General features: G+C 46.4%; 1 protein-coding gene across 12 annotated transcripts in view; it reads right to left on the bottom strand.

Moving 5' to 3' along the window:
* Positions 1-20,831, bottom strand: part of phldb1b (pleckstrin homology-like domain, family B, member 1b) — a 102,660-nt gene that overhangs the window by 37,913 nt on the left and 43,916 nt on the right. For 11 of the 12 annotated variants that reach the window (XM_072692218.1, XM_072692211.1, XM_072692214.1 and 8 more), the window contains one exon: positions 16,386-17,884. In XM_072692218.1, coding sequence (XP_072548319.1) covers positions 16,386-17,884 — 1,499 coding nt within the window. Of the gene's footprint in view, positions 1-16,385; positions 17,885-19,419; positions 19,682-20,831 lie in introns of those variants that run through there. The other variant, XM_072692219.1, reaches the window with a different exon arrangement.

Here is a 20,831-nt window from a genome sequence, read left to right as displayed (position 1 = left end):
CCTGATGCTTGTTCAAAAGTTTGAACTGTCTTGATTACTAAATTATTGGTTTAACACTATAACAGAAGCTCTGGAGCATAAGGGGTTAAGAAAGACTTCCTCCAGCATGGCCTGAGATCAGTGGGAGTGTCGAGTCGAAGACTCACCTACACTGCACACCTTTCATAGTTAATCCACGCAAGAAAATCCCCAGCCGAAAAACTTGATGAAAGAGGAGGCGAGAGCTCCAAGAGCTTCATCTCCACTCATTCTCCATAATGCACCCTAAAGTCTTACTGAGATGATGCTGCACTGTGATCTTGCGTGATGAGGCTTCTCCTAACCCTCCATTAGCCAGACCTGTAATCTGCAGCCCACAGGCTGCTCGGTGATGTGAGAACCGCAGCTGGGGGCACTTGCGTACTAAAGCACCTCCAGCTCTTCCTATACTACTTCACTATTCACTATTATTAGTAGATGTGTAGGGTTAGATGTGTGATCTGAGTCAGGGATGAACAGATATGAGAACCGTGGGCTGCTGGCAAAATCTCGGACACTGCTCTTGTACATATCTGCTAATGTTGATACACAAACATTAAAAAATACTCTTAAAAATAAAGCTGTGTGAAAGAACCATGTTTATAATGGAGATGTGTAGGTGTGAAGAACCTTCATATTGGTTAAGAACCTTTACGTCCAGTGAAAGCTCTTCAGACCTTTAAAAGGTCAATCAAACATGGACACAAGAACCTTTAAATCCAGTGAAGAACAATTATATCTAGTGAAGGATCTTTAGACCTTTAAAAGGTCACCTAGGCATTGACACAAGACCCTTTAAATTAGTAAAGAACCTTTAAATCTAGCGAAGGATCTTCAGGCCTTTAAAAGTTCAACTAGCCATAGACACAAGAACCTTTATATTGGTAAAGAACCTTTACGTCCAGTGAAAGCTCTTCAGACCTTTAAAAGGTCAACCAAGCATGGACACAAGAACCTTTCAATCCAGTGAAGAACAATTACATCTAGTGAAGGATCTTTAGACCTTTAAAAGGTCACCTAGGCATTGACACAAGAACCTTTAAATGGATAAAGAACCTTTAAATCCAGTGAAGAATCTTTAGACCTTTAAAAGCATGGACACAAGAACCTTTAAATTGGTAAAGAACCTTTAAATTCAGTGAAGGATCTGTAGGCCTTTAAAGGTCAACTAGTGCAGTGTGGACGTCCTCAGAAGGTAAACAGAGAGTTTAGAGTCTAGGCAGTGTGGATCTATTTTACAGTGGGACATGAAAACAGACCATAATATCTGACCCTTTATAAAGCCATCACTGAAACGCTCTGTTTGACCAGCGGGAGAACCGCATACCTTCCTTTGTTTTTAAACCAGCACTGAGGAGCCCATTTAGAACACACAGCACATTCACCCACTATAAACCAGTTATTTCACACCAGTAGACCAACACCAACAACAACAACAGATATCAGTCCAGAGTGTGTATCACCACTACACACACACACACACACACACACACACACACACACACACACACAGTGATAAGACTGCAGTGTTGTAAAGGAGCTGGGAGCTAATTGGTCAGAGGAGAGTCAGACTGGATTATAAAATATTAAATGCACTATAAAACAGTCATTTTAAGAAACGTCTTTACTAAAACTAAACCAATCAGTCCAGGGGACCAGCAGGCCCGCCCCCAAGCCCAGCAGCACACCTGCCTACCACTGCTACCTGCCTAATGACCATGTTAAAACCTATATGGAGTCTTAACTATCTGCCACTATTAATGTTACCACTATTATCTGTCATTACTCTCATTACTCTCACCATCACTACCATGACTATATTAAGTTATACTACACCATGATTATTATATTATGATCAGAGCAGTTCAACAGTTTAGATGGTTTGGTAACTTTTGTCAATAATTTATAAATAGTTCTGACCAGAGGAGGATGGGTCCCCCTTGTGAGTCTTGGTTCCTCCCAAGGTTTCTTCTTCCAGCTCTGAGCAAGGCGTTGGCTTGCTCACTAGGGGCAAAATAACCTGATCGGGACGTCCCAAGTAAAGACAAACCATTCTTGGCTTAGACAAGTCTTTGCTAGAAAGAGCGTAGGTTCTTTGTTTGAGGTGGCTCCTCATGAAGCTGCGGAATGCCACAGACCTGAGAGAATGCCACAGACCTGTGGAAAGCAAGAAGGTACTTTCAAGACCATTTCAGTCACTGCATAAACTAATGGCGCCCCCTACTCTCCTCTTCACTGCTATTATATGTGGAAGAAGGTCAACTCACAAGGGAAGCCCCTCTGTGACTCTAGGTCTGTACTGGCAATTTCAGGAGCTCTAAGACCAATGAGCTCAAATCAGCTCTAGATCAGCTCAGGCCAAGCTCCCTTTGTTTATTCAACGATGGAACCAAATCTAAAGTTTCTCTTGAGGGGAAAAACTAGCAGGGTTTTGGAATCAAAGGGACACGTCTCCTCCCGTATCTGACAAAGCCGTCCGCCTGAGCAAATTACACGTCTGAATCCCGAACAGACGTATCCTTTAATCCCCCTGTTTCGAAGCTTCTGACTGCTCCCGCAGCAGCACGGCCTTTGAAACTGCCCTTATTTTTTTCCTCTTCCCTTCCTCAGACTAATTGAAGGCTCACGAAGAGTGCGGCAAGTTCCTCACCTAGCACATGTGCCCCGGCGCAGCGTTCGTTCAGAGTTTCTGGTCAAACGAACACAGCAGTTCAAAGAGGCAAGAAAGACTCAGAGGCCAATTACACAAAGGCTTTCATCCCAACACAAGACGAGACGGGACGGGACGAGACGAGGCAGACTTCTACCTGCTCCCAAACAATGCACTCTCAAACACTGAGCGCCTGAGAGTCTGGCTGTGAGAATGCTCTACTCCAGGCTCTACTGAGGTTTAAAGGCTTCTCCACATGCAGCCAGCAGGTTCCCTCAGGCCGGGAGAACAGCCGCGGAAAGCTCTGCTTGTAAAACCTCCAAATTTCAGCTTTCCGTCTCGGCCTGCTGAGTCTGTGATCCTGCGAACTTTCCTCATGCATCCGAAAGCCAACCCCAGTGCAAATGTCCTTGGCCTTATTTATTGACCCTCTGGAATCTATAAGGGCATTTTCCTGAGCTTTGCGGATCTTCTTAAATTCGCCTTTAAAGGCACTTGCATTTAACGTAATACCCGCATGTATTATAGCAAAATGCTCGGAACAATCTCTGCGCTCTCTATAATGAGACCCCATGTGACCTAGAACACCATGTAAAGATGTATTCTGACCCAAAACCTGAAGAACTAAAGTCAGATTTTCAGAAATTCCTAATATTCCATTATACAAACTAGTGTCTATTGGTCAGTTTCTCACAAAACCATAGACGGACCTACAAATCCACCAATTACAGACGAGAGGCAGATAGCGTACACACTAATCCATCAGGTAGACATGGCGAGAGGCGGAAACGAGCATCTTAACCTGACTTCACAGCCTCGTAACTCCGGATGTGAGTTGCGGACGGTCTGACAATGAGATGCAATGGAAAGGACGGGCTCGACAGATTCAGGAAATGTTGTTTGAAGATCAGAAAGATATTAATAGAAACATCAAGAAACATTCACATTTGGCCCTACCTGTGCCACACCTATGGGAAAAGAGAGGGCAATGCCCTCTCATTTGGCTAGATTTCATAGCAGGCAAAGCAGCAGCCCAGCTGTTCAGCAGTCCAGGATAGCTCCTGCTGCTGGTAGGCCTGGTCCTCTCCAGCAAAATAACCAATATCAAGTCTGAACTGGCATCTGTATGGGAGTATCACACATTGCTTGTGGTGTCAGCAAATGACACAGAAGGGCTTTTCTTAATTGTTTAGCGTCTAGTGAAAAGTCAAGGCTTCGCCAGACGTTTAGCAGAGGTGTTCTTGTTGCAACTCAAGTACCGTACAAGAACAAACCCCACAAAAAAAAAAAAAAAAAAAAAAAGGTGGAAATACAGTATGTTAGCCACGTGAGACAGCTAGCCGAAAGCTAGTGAAAAGATAAGTAAGACAGCTATAATGGACCCAAAACAACGAGAAAACAGTAACACCGTTTGGTTAAATAGCATAATTTTTTTAATATTCACCAATTTTCTTCCCAATTTTCTTCCCAAATTACCCAACCCGTAACCCACCCCCAACAAGCCTTTCATTTTTCGAACTGGTGGTGCCAAACGGTCGACCTTGCTGGTGCCAGGACAGCCAGCACCGCAGCCGAGCTATGTGGGGAGAGAGCGCCATTTACCCACCCTGGAGAGAGCAAGGCCAAGGCAAGGCCAAACCAGTGATCCTCTGCCGGCCTTAGTCCTCTGGACCACACAGGGCCCTCGCTGCTTTGGGTGAACGGTAACACAGAAGACTTAACATAGAGGTTCAGAGTTCCAACAATACAAGGTCAGACACACCAGTAAATGGAAGGTCAAGCAGAAAATTCAAGTGCACACTTCAAATCTCAGCACTTCTACACCAACATAGCCGTCACAACTGATGGAAAACTGGTTTACCATAAAAACTCGGAGAGAAAGTGTCCACTTCCCATGCTTTCCCGTGAATTAACAGGTTCCCAGAGCACAAAGAGACCCTCATTGTGCTTTGTAGTAATAGGTGCTAGTTCTCACACAGTGAAGAGAGTCTCTGGGGGCCTGCTCTGGCTTTCTGGCTGCCTAACAATCCCACACATGCTGAGACAGATGAACAAACACAGTTCCTCCTGCTCCAGCCCACTCAAAAACACAGATGCCAGGCCTCTGTGCTGCAGTGATGAGCCATTCTGCACAACAAGCCATTTTATGTGTTTTCTATTCTCTAGACACTATGGAAGTAGGATCGGTACTGTCCATCAAAAGGCTAGCTGAAGAAACTGCAGCCAAGCATCGAAGACTTTGGAGAGAAGAGGTGGTAAAAGCCGTTCGACTGGCGTTAGCTTTTAGCCTAGCATGGATGCCCGCTAGCTTCCCTGCCTTTTGATTCCTTACTCGTCAAGTTTGCACTCCCCTTCTGTGGACGCTGGCACAGGAAAAGCCATGGTCACGAGGCCTGGTGATGTCCTGTCCTGAACTGGCCATAAATGGGGTCAAGTATCTGGATTGTTTCCTGTATCCTGTTGTTCTCCTGATTAGATTTGAGCCAAATGCATTTATACTCAGTAGTCAGACACGTCTGTAGTCTTACTAGATTGTCTTTGCTGTCCTCTCTGTGTCCTCTTGGTGTCTTGTGCGGTTAGCTAGCTGAAGAGATGGCAGTCGGTTGGCTAGACTAGGTGCTTAGGTGGATGCTAGCATGCCCAGGTTTGGCTTCCTCATGAGGCACTTTTAAACAACTCTTCTGAAGAGATGCAGTTAGCTTTTAGCCTAGCATGTTGTTTCCACTGTTGGAAATTTCTTGCAGATTAGGTTCAAAATTGAGAAACAACTGAAACCTCAGTAGTGTCTACCAATTCCACAAAACCCCAGAGCAGTCTCACAGAGCCTGCACTTATGAAAAGTAGGCCCCAACCCCATCTTATAACACCTGGTAAATGGGGTTAAGTCTCTGGATTGCTTCCTGAGAAGATTTTTGCCACAAACCGCCTTTACACGCCAGCGCCTCCAGTTAATCAGACCGAAATCCAATATCCATGTTGGAAGGATTTTGCAAATCCACTGAAGCAATTATTACTGGTGTTTTAGCTGTACTGGGAGGGGTTTTTCTATCGTCAGATGCATCCTGGACATGGGTTCAAGTGATCGGATTTGGATCTGGTTTAAATGAGTCCTGGTTGTGTTTACACTTGCATTTTTTATATGGCTTGGCCTCCAGATATAATCCTGATACTAGATGTCTGAAGTAACCAGGTGTCACCTTGGGGGTCTTTGAGATGATGCCATAGAAGAGCCATATTTCGCTCCCAATGAAAATTTAAATATGTGGCCCCTTCAAGGAATCCTCCACCATTTGTTTTCCAACCTAATATGCCATATAAGATAGTCTGCCAATCGGCCAAAAAAGATAGTGGAACCCTTTTTGTTCCCAGTGTTTTCCGGTCTAGGGCCCCTTTAAGGCATGAGAAAAGACGCCCGAATCGTGCGTGACTGTGTCAGGTACACGACAGATTCAGTAAAAGCAGAGCAGTCAGGGGTGAGGTAGGAGTGATTGACAGTGTTCTTCTCACACACATTCCGACTCTCCCTCATTTCCGCTCAGGCATTTCCACACAAATCCCCCTGTGCACCGACCAATCAGAGCACAGCAGACCAGGGGCCATGCCACCTGACCCAAACGCTTACATTCCACTGCCCTCTCACGGTCTGGAATGACACTGACAAAACACACACACACACAGAGCTCCTATCTGACCCCCATGCTGCATCACTCACCCCCCCTGCCACCGCTCAGCCTCTCAGCCAATTAACCCACCCATTCCGAAATCCCCCCGTCACTAGCAATCCTTCCAACACTAGGAGAATTAGGACTCAACACACATCTCCTCTGATACATATGAACTCAGCCACTGTCTCTTTTCCATATGCTGCTGTATTGGCATTGCTGGGCAGCCGTCTCGCTCTGAGGAAAGCTTAGGGACCCCAGCTCCAACACACCAGCTAACAGGCGCCTGTGGCGGCCAGCGTCAAGCGCCATCTACCCACCCACAAAGAACAGAGACAGTTGTGCGGTCACAGACTCTTGGAAATTTGTTCTTTGAGACGATGTTTGATGACAAGAACGTCTGTGACATCTTCCAAGGCTGTGGGTTGTGGCTACCAGTTGAGGTGGAACGGAAAACTCCTGTGTTTTAAGGATGCGCTGTATGTTGTGGGAAGAAGTTGTCGTCTGTGGATGGATTGAATGAATCAGACAAATTAGCTGAAGGCTTGAATCCCTGTCTTCTATAAAAGTAGATCTTCTACAGCATCCCTCCTACAAAGGGTTTGGTCACACTGAGCAACACACCAGCAAGCCTTTCAGAACAGGGCCTGTGTGTTGACACTGCTAACTCATCCGTGCAACATGTGGACACAGCTTCACCCTGGCCATAGATCTTCCTGGACTCCACTCTGCTGAGACGTTCCTTAATGGCCTGGAAGCTAGCTAGCTAAGCTCGCTCACCCACTCCGAGCTGTAACTCAGCAGAATCTGCCCAGATGGTCCGGTCAGCCTCGGGTGAAGACGCTAATACTACGTTAAATATATGAGGGTCTGATTTAGGCATGGGGCGAAGGTGGAGCGGCCATAAACCCGCTATAAATAAAAAACATCACTGGAGATGTAATTTGCTTGCTTCAGTTTGTAAAGTTGCTAGCTGTGGATCTGTTCCCAGACTTGAGCATTAAGCTGCCCCCCCCCCCCCAAACAAAGCCCCTGTGGGGCCACGAGCCCCCACTGCACTGCTAATACTGGCTAAGCTCCCTTAGACCTACAACAAAAAGACAGATGGCTCCTGACCTTTTGCCATTTGCTCTATATAGTGAAGATTCTCTCCACTCTCTGAATGCGTACAGGCAGCCACACACACAGGCAGACAGAAAGGGCTGATATTGGGTATAAACAGAGTGGCTGTTAGGACGGTTGGTGTAATTGGAAGCTTAGGGTGTTTAATGCATCCGGAATGAGAGGCATTTCCAGTAGGAATCTTAGACGCGTAAACCTTGGGCCTGTATTACATTCGTCTGGTGCTTTATTGAAGGATTAGGTGCGGGAGAGCTGCCCCGAATAGTTTTGGGCCTTTCGCAGTCAGAAGAAGCACATTTGGCTCCCCATCAAACAGGAGTGTGAAGAACCTTTTCAAAGCTTTGAAGAATCTTGTAAACAAAGGGTTCCATACTAATTTAAGGTTCTTTATAGAGTCTTTACCTTATGTGGAGGTTCTCAAAACTCTACAAAAGGTTGGATACATTCACACACCATGTTGACAAAAGAGGTTCTCTAAAACGGTGGTTCTCAAACCAGTCCTCGAGGAGCCCTAGACGGTGCCTTAAAACTTAGGAACTTTGGGTCACTGGGGACCACTTTGAGATGAAGGAACCATTCAATTAAAAAAGGATATATTCAAGGAACCACTTTTGGATTGCAAAGCAGTGTGAAGAACCCTAAAATAACCACATAATAAAAAGGTTCCATTCCAATGTATGGGTTCTTCCCAGAACCTTTACATTATGTGGACGTTCTTTAAAATATAAAGAGGTAGGTCATTCACACACTCCATTTACAAAGATGGTTCTCTAAAGCAGCGGTTCTCAATGCAGAAGTCACTCAGGGACCTGCAGATGGTCTGCATTTTTTGTCCTCTATGTGTTGTGAATGCAAACCTCAGGACCATCTGGGGGTCCCTGGGGGCCAGAATCAATACTCTGAGGAACCATTCAATGAAAAAAGTTCAGCCTTTGTGAGACCACTTTGATGCTGTCAACAGATGGTACTTGAAACAACCACAACTATATATATATATATATATATATATATATATATATATATATATATATATATATATATATATATATATTAGAAAATTAGAACCTCTTCAATATGTCAATATCATTCAATAATTAAAATGTTCTTTATACTTACAAATGTCTTAGGTAACGTGGTTGATGAGGCAGAATAACCAAACCTGGTTCTTCTAGTATGGTGCCATCTAAGGAACCCAATGTTGGAGTGTATGAACAGCATTATTATTATTTTTTTTTTACAGTTCAAAAAAGCTCCACAACATTCTTCAAAGGTTCTTTAGTAAGGACAGTGGTATATATATTTATATATATATATAGAACCACCACAACTCAAAGAACTGTTTGAAAGGTTCTTTGAATGGTAAAAACGGTTCTATGATGGAGTTATTGTGGTAAACGGCTCTTCGTAAGCTAGCATATAGCACCAAAAAGGGTTCCACTATTGTTTGAAGTGGTGAATTTACATTCCAACAATTACTTTTAACTTTTTGTTAAGGCTGTAGAGTAAAGGTTCCACGAAAGCCACAAAGTTTCCTAGAACCCCATGTCTAAAGCAAGAGCCACTTGCACAGCTTGCATACTAGTGCAGTAGTATTAGCCGTTACTGAAGGTTATACACCAGTCTGAAGTAAGACCACCATTAAACAGACACAGCCAGAGCTGTCAATGCCTGCACAGTGCAATTACCAGCAGTGCAGACCAGCCCACGCTCCTGGAAACGACTGGAGATACCAGGTCAGCGGCTACGACACAAACATAGAGCAGCAACTGTTTAACCCTGGGTGTTAATATTAGAAGCGTCCTCGGTTACCTTCATGAGTGCTGCCAGGTTATGCAGCAGCGCAGGCTTCTGCTGAACGAGGCTGAGCAGGTACATCAGGGTCTGCTCCCTGCTCTCGTCCACCCCAAGCCGAGCACAGGCAGATGTTTGGCTCCAGCTCATGGTTGGCTCCTCGGTCAGAAGGTGCTCCGGAAGGAGCCGGCGTTCACTGGAGCCGCTTTGATTCCCACCACGCGTCTGAACGATCACAGGAGCAATGCCAGCTCCTCTCGAGACACTCCTCAAAGGAGAGGGAGGAGGGGCTATGGCTTCAGGGGGAGGAGCTGAAACTCTGTGCACTCTGTGCACTCTGAGCCTGACGCTGGAAGCTAGTGCTCCTTACAAGCTGTGATTTGCAACATCAGGACATTAGTAGATCAGTGAAGTGCTCACCACCCTGCTTTCGTTTTGGGGCACCCCCCCTTTGTCCCGCCCAGATTTTACATACCTGATCTGCTAAGCAGCTCATTTTCAACCACCCCATGAGCTGAAGTGGACGTGCTAGAGCAGGGACAACACTAGGGCTGTGTCCCAATTCCATACTACACACTAATGTTATAAGGATTGTTATCCACCATTGTCTTCTCATTGATCCAGACGTAGAGTAGCTCCTCCCTTTCCATTTCGCATTGCATTGTGGGATAAAACTGTCCTCAAAAAAATAGTTAGAATTACTACCTAGTTTGCAATTGGGACGCACCCTGCTCCACAACAAGGGCTGAACACATGAAGGTCTACACTGTTACAAGTAGACGATCCTTGAGGAACGTTTGGAGGTTCTTCAGTTTCAGTGGGGGAACCTCTTAAGGTGCTTTGAGGAACCTTTTTCATCTAAAAAAAAATAATAAATTCTGGAAGGTTCCTCAAAGCATCTTAAAAGGTTCCCCCACAGTTTTAAGAAGAACCTCCAAATATTCCTCAAAAATCTGATATGTTAAACACGAACATGGAACTAAACTTGTGAATTCTCTCCCTCATCACACAAACCACTGTTAGCTAGTGTAGCAGACCCGGCGGTCAGCGTTCTCCTCCAAGCGTGTCCGACTGTACGATGACATTGGGTTAAGGGTTGCTCAGCTTCTTTTGACTTGGAGGGGGAAAAAAAAAAGAAAAAAACATGCTAGCCCTTACTCTCCCAGTGTCCCATTGCGTACGGGGGGTGGGGGGAGGGGGTGGTCTTATCTACTGGGCAGGAACTTGAAATGACTAAACTGATGAGAAAATTGGAAAAAAAAATCCCCCCACAAATAGTGCAGATATTAGTTTCCTACCTAAATCAGACTGACAGCAGCTGTCATGGTGATTGACAGTGATGGACACGACACCGCCTCCTCCAGCATGGCAATGCTTCATTATGGTAAATTCCAGCTCAATATGCTTTTCTGAGCACATCATAAATATCACCAGCTCATACAGAACACAGACCAGCTGGAGAAGAGAGCTGAATTAGGCCTGTTTAACTGGATTTGGTGCACCCCTGGATTTCCTATTCCTATGAACTCCTATTTAAATGCATGACATTTGGCTGACACTCTTATCCAGAGTGCCTCAGATTACAGTAGTGGGCCAATATAGAGGACTCTTAATGAAGTAGCGCAGAATAGTCACCCAAACCGGAAATGGAACCCCAGTGTCCCACATGGTGTGATAGTTCACTGGCACGTAATGGTGTTATCTGTAGCGCCACACCAACCATCCATCCATGTTATTCACCCCAATCTATTCCCCAATACGTTTAATGAATGAATAAGGGGCTGGATTTGCACATTTAGCCAGGAATTATGACATGGATGGAAATTAAGGCAGACGAAATCTGGGTGGAGCAAACGTCCCGTCGAGGAATGCTGCAACTCAATGAAACTGACCTGAACAGAAAGGAGTGGACACACTCCTTCACACACACCAGAAGCTACTGAAGGTTTTAGCATAGCACATACTCTGCGCTCTTCCGCTGGCTTGATTACTTGAGCTGAGGAAGTCATTAGGGCAGACAGATCATATGTATTAGGTATGGCTATGGCTCTCCCTGTCCCTCACCATCAATCTGTCCCGTAGAACAGACTCGAGCCTCGGATACAATTATAAAATGGCCAATCCCCGCAATGGGGAGAATAGCACTGCTGCTGTTGCCACTCAGGCAGCATAGCGCTTGCAAGAACTGTGGAACCCGAGTCAGGAGCCAGGAATCAGGAGAGAGAAGCTGGCTAGCATTAGCTTGGTTAGCAAGATAACAGTCTGATCACCAAGAGCATATGTATACCTTATAAAAGTTTAGACAGCACCAACTCGGATCGAGCGTCTGTGGTGTTGGATCTGTAGCCCACCTGCTTAGCTAGGCATTGCTGAGCTAGCTCGGTTATGCAGTGTTTGGACTCTTAGGTGGCCATCTATGAAGAGGATGAAGCCTCATACCTGAGAGCACAGAGTCGAGCGAATGGTCTTACAAGAGTACTGGACCAACTGTTAAACATGGTGGTGGTAGAATGATGTCCTGGGGCCGTTTTGCTGCCAGTTTAAACTGCTACACTGCACAAAGTGAATGGAAGGAAAAAACAGGACCTAGAATTCTTCAGCATAACCTCACATCAACATCTTTCTCAACGTTATAAATGTGTCTAAATCAGCATTAGCAGACATGTACATAAAAACTATTGGATATCGGCATCATCCCAACATACTGTTAAACACACTATTCATCTGTTGAACTTACAAAATTGGGTCGTTTATTCACTTTTTTAATTACAAAAAAGTCTTTTACATAAATAAAATGCTACTTTTTGAATAAAATGAATATAAATAATTATTTTAATACCTGGTTTACTACACAGTACAGCTTGTGGTTCAGTATTCTCCTCTTTGTCATATAGAGCATCTCACATTTTTCATGTTAAGACTAATGGAAACCTGAGGCCATTATTATGAGTTTTAAAATGAGGTCATCATTGGCAGGTCTGGCAGTCTTACTGCACTCCAGTGAGTGACAGGATGCTCTTCTGGTCACTGCCACCATATGCCAAGTGTGTGTGTGTGTGTGTGTGTGTGTGTACAGGCCAAAAGCGTCTCTCAGGCAACCATGTGCGCCCCTGAAGCCTGGTCGCAATTTTGGTGTGATAAATCACGCGCTGCACCCGCCAAGTCCTCAATCAGCCTGACCACTTATCCACATGATCACATGACAGATGTCAATGGCTCACTGAACCGTTTCTACAACTGAACGCTGAGTCCCTTTTTTTTTTTTTTTTAAAGTGCTTGGCCAGTTCTGATTCAAAACTCAAGCCTACATGGAAGGTGGTGAGGTGCGTTTAAGCACATGGCTTTGAATGAAACGCTGGCTGTACATACAGAGTTCTTTCACTCCTGGGTGCACAGTGGACAGGCCCACTTACAGGATCTGTAGGGTCCTATAACACACAGATAACACACAGAGAGATGGGCCAGACAGGCCCAGGCCCAGGCCAGCCACCTTCCACCTGCAGAAACAGCCACAACTTCAATTCTACAGTCTTAAAAATGAAGGCGCCACACAGGGATCTTTGAGTGCTGCCACGGAAGAACCAACTGTGACAACCATCAGCTTCTTTCTCATCCCGTCTCATCCGGATATCCTCAGAAGGTAAATAGAGTTTAGAGTCTAGGCATGAAAACAGACCATAATATCCGACCCTTTATAAAGCAATCACTGAAACGCTCTGTTTGACCAGCGGGAGAACCGCACACCTTCCTTTGTTTTTAAACCAGCACTGAAGAGCCCATTCAGCCCATAATACATACACACAGCACATTCACCCACTGTAAACCAGTTATTTCACACCAGTAGACCAACAACAACAGCAGATATCAGTGCAGAGGACATGATTAGACTGCAGTGTTGTGAAGGAGCTGGGATCTGAATGGTCAGGGAGGAGAGCTGAATCTTCTGCTGGTTGTGGCCAAATGCCGATACTGAACTGTAGTTAGTAGAACAGTGAGCGAGCGCGAGCACCATCTCACCAAGACAAGACACAGTTCCTGTCACGTTCCAAGCGGCTGCCATTGTGATTCTGAGTGTCTCCTGCGTGCCCCACGCTCGGCTGAGCTCGCCTCTCTCCGTCAAGCATGTCCACTGCTTCAGGCTCACTGTGGCCATGTGGCACGCTTCAGCTCCTCGCAGATCACACACACGCACACACACGCACGCACACGCACGCACACGCACGCACACGCACGCACACGCACGCTCTGGACCAGAGTCGAGACACCAGAGCCTGACGTTCAGCTTGAGAAACGTCACGTGAGGAGCGTGGAGTACTGTACTTTTTTTAAGACCTTCTGTTTAGAATCTGATAAGGGTCCGTTATAGCAGGCCGGGGGGGGGGGGGGGGGTGGTCTAAGTAGGCTTCAATTGTCCACTGAAATATGAACACCTTGTCTGATGACCTCTGATCTCCAAACAATATAGCACAGCATGGCATAATGGCATTATCTGATTACTCAATCTGCTTTCCAAACTCATTTCCTATTGGGTAAAAATAAATAAATAAACCAACCCCCCCCCACACACACACACATATTGCACCTGAATCTTTTCCTGTCTTATCTCTTCAGCAATGCGTAGAAAGACACATTTTTGCTGTTTGCACTCGGCCTTCGGCAAATATGCTCAGCTTGCTCAACGTCTCTGAAAGCGAAGTCGAAACCAAAGGTTATGGTTCTGCCAGCTTGGCTAGGCTTGTTTCACTCTGAGCTAATCCTTTTAGAGGAAGCACATATTGATTTTGTCTTTGGGGCCTTTAAGTTTAGGTTTTTTTTTTTAAGACGGCAACAGGCCCAAAAAAAATAAAGAAATAAAAATGTGAAGAGGTTCCGTTTAAAAAACGCATTACGGTATTAAAACGCCATGTCCCTGGAGCCATGTGACTTTCAGCGCCCAACAGTGGTGGATAATGGCAAACCGACCATGGTATTGCAATGAAATTTCTTGTGTTTAAAGCTGCCTCCTAACTAATTTCAATGAAGATTAAAAAAGATGAAAAAGAAACTTAAAGCAGCATTATGCAAAATTTGTTTTGGGTTTTTTTTTTGCTCCTGTTGGGGAGTGTAATAAAATTTTACACCACTGGCATAAATACAAATCGCACTCTGAGCTCCCCCTAATGAACAGCTGTAAGCATGCATTTACGTAAGCAATATTACAGGATTTTACACAAATATGACCTTATAGGCAAGTCTCTTCACTCGGCGGCCGTCTTTGCAACGCCACTGGGCAGTTATTTCCAGTCATACACAGGCGAATGTCTAATGACCGTTTCAGAAAAACCTCATGAGTAGGTTGTAGCGTCCAGCTTAATACGGCACAAAAAAAGTCAATTCTCAGCTTGTTCTGGCCACTGACTGCACAGATCTCCACATCAAGGGGGAGTTATTTCACTCGAGGCCTAACCAGCAAGCTGATTAGCTCATTTTCTTAAAGGCAGGACTTTATCCATAAACCGACGCCATGTTGAGCGTTACAACTCCCATTCATATTTTAACCAGTGGCCGGTCTCCACATTTATGCAGCGTTACATAGAATTACTACATAATGTTGGGCTGGTAGCATCATGTGATGGGGAGTCCTACACAGTAATCTGGTAATTCCGTAGCCAACAGGTTTTATTTTCGTTTATTTTCATTTTGAGATGGTACTCATTATATATAATGTTATATATCAACGTTATGTTAAATTATCAGCTTCAAAATCAAGCTGATGTTCCACAGAGTGACTTGCTATAGAAAAAAACAGCATCTAGGTCATCTCTACTGCACTAAAGGAACTCTGTTGAGTTGCACGAGACCTTTCGCCAGCTCGGTATCGCTCTGCTTGTCAACAAAGGCATGTGCACAGCCATCCATAAGGAAGTAAAAGGGAATTACACACCTCTCAACTCTAGGGGGAGCCTCTGAAGCCATGATTCTCCTGATGTAGGAGAGCTGAGACATGCTTGTTTTCATGTGGTTTTCCTGAGACCAGTCTGAAACATCAGACATCACTGCAGCATCACTGGAGATACAGTAAATATGGTATCCGTATAGTATCGACAGCAGTTCAGCATAGGATATCAGTAGTGTCTTGCTGTGGTCTGCATCAAATAACCCGATAACTGCAGATAACTGCAGGATAAGTCTTTTTTTTTACTATGGGCTGTCGCCATGGTACCCATGGGTAAAAACGGCCTTCTTTCAACTGAATAGGTTTTATGTGTTTTATAAATGGAGTCAGTTGCTGAATATTTCTTAAGGAAACCAACAGTGGTTCTTCTTTCATGGTATCACTCCAAAGAACCCTAAAGTGTAAGTCTAGCAATTAACCGTGACTGTGAGTCACGAAGACACAATAAAAAGCTCCTGGCATTATAAGCATGGTGGAGGAGTAAGAGCTCTGGTGTAAACAGTGCTTCTGCCCAGAGTATTAGAGCGTGACACTGCAGGCACAGTTACATCACCTCCGTTTCTGCACCAGGAAAGCACTCACAGTGGGGTCATTAGGAACAAGAGCAAAATGAGCCATGTTGGACGCAAAGAAACTTTCGGAGTCTGGCTGACTCAACAGACTGGACAACAGACTGGACCGATGTGTCTTGCTCTTCCGCCCACCCCACCATTAAAAAAAAAGAGAGAGAGAGAGAGAGAGAGAGAGAGAGACAGAGACAACAAACAATGGCGTCGTCATGGAGAAATCAGAGCCTTCTGCCACAGCGAGACAGCAGCTCCGCCGTCACTTTCAGGCAGATCTGAATGGCTGCTTTCTCCACTCATTCCTGCTCATAGAAAACACACTCTGTGCTGGAGTTTAAGGACTCATGTAGCATCAATAATAATAATAATAATAATCACATGGTAATCAAATGGTAACGCATGCAAAAAAATCACCATATGTGACAGTAGCGGTTCTTTCTCACCGAAATCGCACCAAAAAGTAGGAGTGAGGTCGGGACGAAGTGCCATCAACCCACCCCTGAGAGAGCAAGGCCAATTGTGCTCTCTTGGACTCAAGATTGTGATTCGAACCAGTGATCCCTGACCATAGTGGCAGCACCGGACCACTCGGAGCACCAACAGTTCACCCAGATCTAGCTCTACAACAGAATAGCACTTACCAGCCTCTCCATCTCCTGCTCGCGGAGACGCTCCTCGCGCTGGCGCCGATGATACTCCAGCAGCTCGTCCTCGTTGTCGCTGATCTCTGTGATGCTGTTCTTGCGCTCCCTCATGCCTGGGTGGGCCAGGCGGAAGTCTCTGTGGCCCGCCGACATCTTCCTGCGGCTCCTGGGGCTGGCCAGGGGTGAGGAACCGGGTAGAGAACCCAGACTGAAAGCTGGAGACAAGGTGTTCCCGAAGCTTCCTTTTCGCTCACCGCTGCCCTCAATCAGGCCGGAGGTGGGCGAGGGGCTGCGGGCACGGACCAGCCGGGGGCTGAACAGCTCCTCCGTGGGGGAGGCGGCTTTGCGTCTGAGCCTGGGACTGTCCGGAACCGCTTTAGCAGATGGGCTCTCTGGTGTCCGGAGGGTTCCTGGGAGAGCCCCTGGCAGCACAGGTACCCCTCTTCGGGCTACGGAGGGGCTGAGAGGGGGCAGCTCCCTCATGCTGCTGCCACAACCAGCATCTAAGTTCCTTCGGGCCAGCCGAGGACTTTCCGGAGGCTGCAGATTGCGGGGTTGTGGCTGAGGCTGGATGATGTGGACGATGGGATCCAGGGGTGGCTGGAAGGTTCGGGGAGGGGGTGAGAGTTGCTGCGATGGGCTGGAGGTGGGCGAGCGGTCCAGCTGGAACTGATCGCAGAACGGGCTGGATGGGCGATCTTGAAGGCTGCTGGTCAGCTTTACCCTAGGACTTGATGGAGAAGAGCAGGGGGACGTGGTGGTGAATTTGGGGCCAACTTTGGGGCTACCTGGCACCACCATCCTACCAAAAGATGGGACATCGTTGGACATCGCGGATATAGAGACTGAAGGCAAAACAGGGGGCAATCTGGGGCTGTCCAGAGCCTTGCCCACTGGGTTATCCTGACTAAGACCCCTGCAGGTCGGCTTTGGGCTTGGAGGCGCTTCCAGAAGAGCTCTCCTCTGGAGCCGAGGACTCTCTGGAACCTTCTGGCCTCCGCTGTTGTTGGGCAAAATGGTCCTAGGCTGAGGTACGGGTGGCTGGCTGGTGTAATTGTAACTGGAGGACCTGACCGGCACCGGAGGCAGAGAGGAAATCTGGTCCGGACAACCGCTTGGCGAGGGACTGGTGAAGCTGCCGCTACTCGCAGCTGAGGGCGAAGAGAGAGGAGAGAATGGTGGAGAGGTATTTTCATAGCTGGAGCCCACAGACATAGCACCAGGGCTCGTAGGCGGAGAAAGGAGGTAGCGGCCACCTCCATTTAACAAGGGGGACAATGGAGACTGCGCAGCGGGGGGGCCAGCAGCCTTCTTAGGCTCGGAGGAGGAGGAGGAAGGCTGGGGATCATCCATGACTAAGGAGTCCATAATGTCCTGGAGGTCCTTCTCAATGGAATTGACAATGGCACTGTGCTCAGGTCGCACTTTCTCTTTGGGGGCTGGGTGAGACTCGGGTGCTTCTGACTGATGGTTCCCATTGACCAGGCTATCCGAGTCTGCCGGAAAGGAAAGCTGAAGTCAGCAAACACACTCAGGAAAGTATCAGACAGTGATTTAACACATATACAGCGGTGTTCCCCAGCCCTGGTCTTGCAGTACCCTTGCTCTGTTCCCACACAGCTAAATAAACAAATCTGTTCATGAATAAGATCAGCCTGGGTTGAAGCTGAGGTGTTAGATCAGGATAAGGATGAGGCCAAGATTAGGACTGGGAACCATGCCAATGGAAGCAATGGCATGGAAGCAAAAGTGGTTCTTCTACAGGATCGCTCAAAGAACCTTTCGTATCTAGAACCAAATAACCAAAGAAAACTCAGGAAAGTGAGAGCTGCTCTCAGCACAGAGTAAAACAGATAGCAACCTTGTTCAGAATAAGGTCTGGCAATACTTCGGTATCCCACCAAATGACCCACTGGATGGGCCTTACACAATATTAGCTAGTACCGTAACCCAAGCGGTTATGTGTTAAGTGAGCCTTTTATAGACTCTAGGGCTCTTAACCTATATGACATAAAGCTTATGCAAAAAGCTTGTTTGCGTTCCTGCAAACAAACGAGTCTTTTGCAGTCTGGTCGCATTAGACCGGCTCTCTGAAGAGGTCAAACGCATTAACAGGAGCACATTTCACATTTCACCCCGACAAAAGCTCTTGTGGAATGAATGGACGTGGAAGCTGCTTCACTTGCTCTCGGAAAAAAGTGCCTCGTTAGGCTTTTAACATAATGGCACCTGGCCTTGAGGACCTGCACCTGCTAAATACAGCAGTGCTGCGAAACACAGAGAGGACTGAGCTCAGAATTCAGCTAACAGGACAGCTTTGGGAGATAAGGGCAAGGAGGCCGAGCCAAAGCACAGCAAGAAAGTGGAGTGGTCATCCCTTCAGCCCTGTCGTTCCTTTAAAAAGGGGTCTGAGGTTTCTATGTAGAACTGTGAGAACTCAAAGAGCCCTCTGAAAGCCTAATGGGTTCTTTACAGCACTACAAAGGGTCCTGCTTCAGCACCTACTTCTGTACTACATGGGACCCTTCATGCTTCAGTGTGTACAGTAACAGTAACATACTAGCTGACCACATGTCCACTAGATCCTATTAACTGTATGCCTCTTTTTTTTTTTTGGTTCTTGGCCAAAGGAAGGCAGGCAGCACTTCAGATGTTCAGATGGTCTCCTGAACGTCAGTGCCCTCGTTACGAAACACTGTGCTCTCTAACTCCTCACTAATAATGTATAACGCCGTTAGCTCCCACAGAGCCTCCCAGATTTCTGCTGTCGAGCCTTAGATCGTGCTAAAACGCACCGAGGAGAACCAGCAACGCCGTCAGAAAGCATTTCTGCTGGAACCCCTGTTCATCTTGCACCACTCCTGTGTTAAATATGGGTCTTTAAGGCGCGCTGCTAACAGACACACGGCGTCTCCTCTAGCTTCCTCTGCGTGTCACTTCGACTCCCATCGTCTGCAGTGATCCCAACGTTTCGCTTTCGCCTTCAGTCAAAGCAGCAGCAGCAGCAGCAGCAGCAGCGCTCAGTACTTACCATGGAAGGATAAGCCTGACCGGCATGGCTGCTAAAAACCGAGCCTGCATTCCGAATCGGACCGACCGCGTTGGCTAAAGCCGGCCGCACGGTCCCCAGTCTGGGCGGAGCAGCGGTTCTCCTGTAGCCGGGCTGCGTGCACTCAGGCTCGGCCACAGCGCGGCTCGGCCCCGCCCTCCCCCTGTCCGCGGTGCTGATGTGACGCACTGCTGGAGCTGTGCGAAGGGGGGCGGGGCTAACTGCTGCATTCTCCTCTATCTCTTAAAGAGACAGTCCCCCTTAAACGCTCCACTCCAAGCCCAGCACGTACACCGTGTTTCTATATTTTATAAATACAAATACATCAAAGTTTTAACGTTTATTTTTAGATATTAAGCCACCAATGCCCCCCCCCCCACACACACACACAAACCAGCAAGCTTTAGTTAAGCTGCATTTGCAGGCAGGCCTACAGTTTGAGTAGCTAGTGCTGATATATATATATATATATATATATATATATATATATATATATATATATACACATATACATATACATACACATATACATATACATACACACACACACACACACATTATATATATATATATATACATACATACAGTGGGGGAAAAAAGTATTTAGTCAGTCACCAATTGTGCAAGTTCTCCCACTTAAAAAGATGAGAGAGGCTGTAATTGACATCATAAGTAGACCTCAACTATGAGAGACAAAATCAGAAAAAAACATTCAGATTCAAATAAGTATTTGGTCAATAACAAAAGTTCATCTCAATACTTTGTTATATATCCTTTGTTGGCAATGACAGGTCAAACGTTTTCTGTAAGTCTTCACAAGGTTGGCACACACCGTTGCTGGTATGTTGGCCCATTCCTCCATGCAGATCTCCTCTAGAGCAGTGATGTTTTGGGGCTGTCGGCGGGCAACACAGACTTTCAACTCCCTCCAAAGGTTTTCTATGGGGTTGAGATCTGGAGACTGGCTAGGCCACTCCAGGACCTTGAAATGCTTCTTACGAAGCCACTCCTTTGTTGCCCTGGCAGTGTGCTTGGGATCATTGTCATGCTGAAAGACCCAGCCAATGCCCTTGCTGATGGAAGGAGGTTTGCACGCAAAATCTCACAATTCATGGCCCCATTCATTCTTTCATGTACACGGACCAGTCGTCCTAGTCCCTTTGCAGAGAAACAGCCCCAAAGCATGATGTTGCCACCCCCATGCTTCACAGTTGGTGTGGTGTTCTTTGGATGCAACTCAGCATTCACTCTTGAGTCAACTCAACGAGTTGTGTTTGTACCAAACAGTTCTACTTTGGTTTCATCTGACCATAAGACATTCTCCCAATACTCTTCCAGAACATCCAACTGCTCTCTAGCGAACTTCAGACGCGCCCGGATATGTACTGGCTTAA

This window comes from Salminus brasiliensis, chromosome 11 (genome assembly GCF_030463535.1).
Source record: "Salminus brasiliensis chromosome 11, fSalBra1.hap2, whole genome shotgun sequence".
Classification (NCBI taxonomy): Eukaryota; Metazoa; Chordata; class Actinopteri; order Characiformes; family Bryconidae; genus Salminus; species Salminus brasiliensis.
This window is presented reverse-complemented; position numbering and strand designations above follow the sequence as displayed.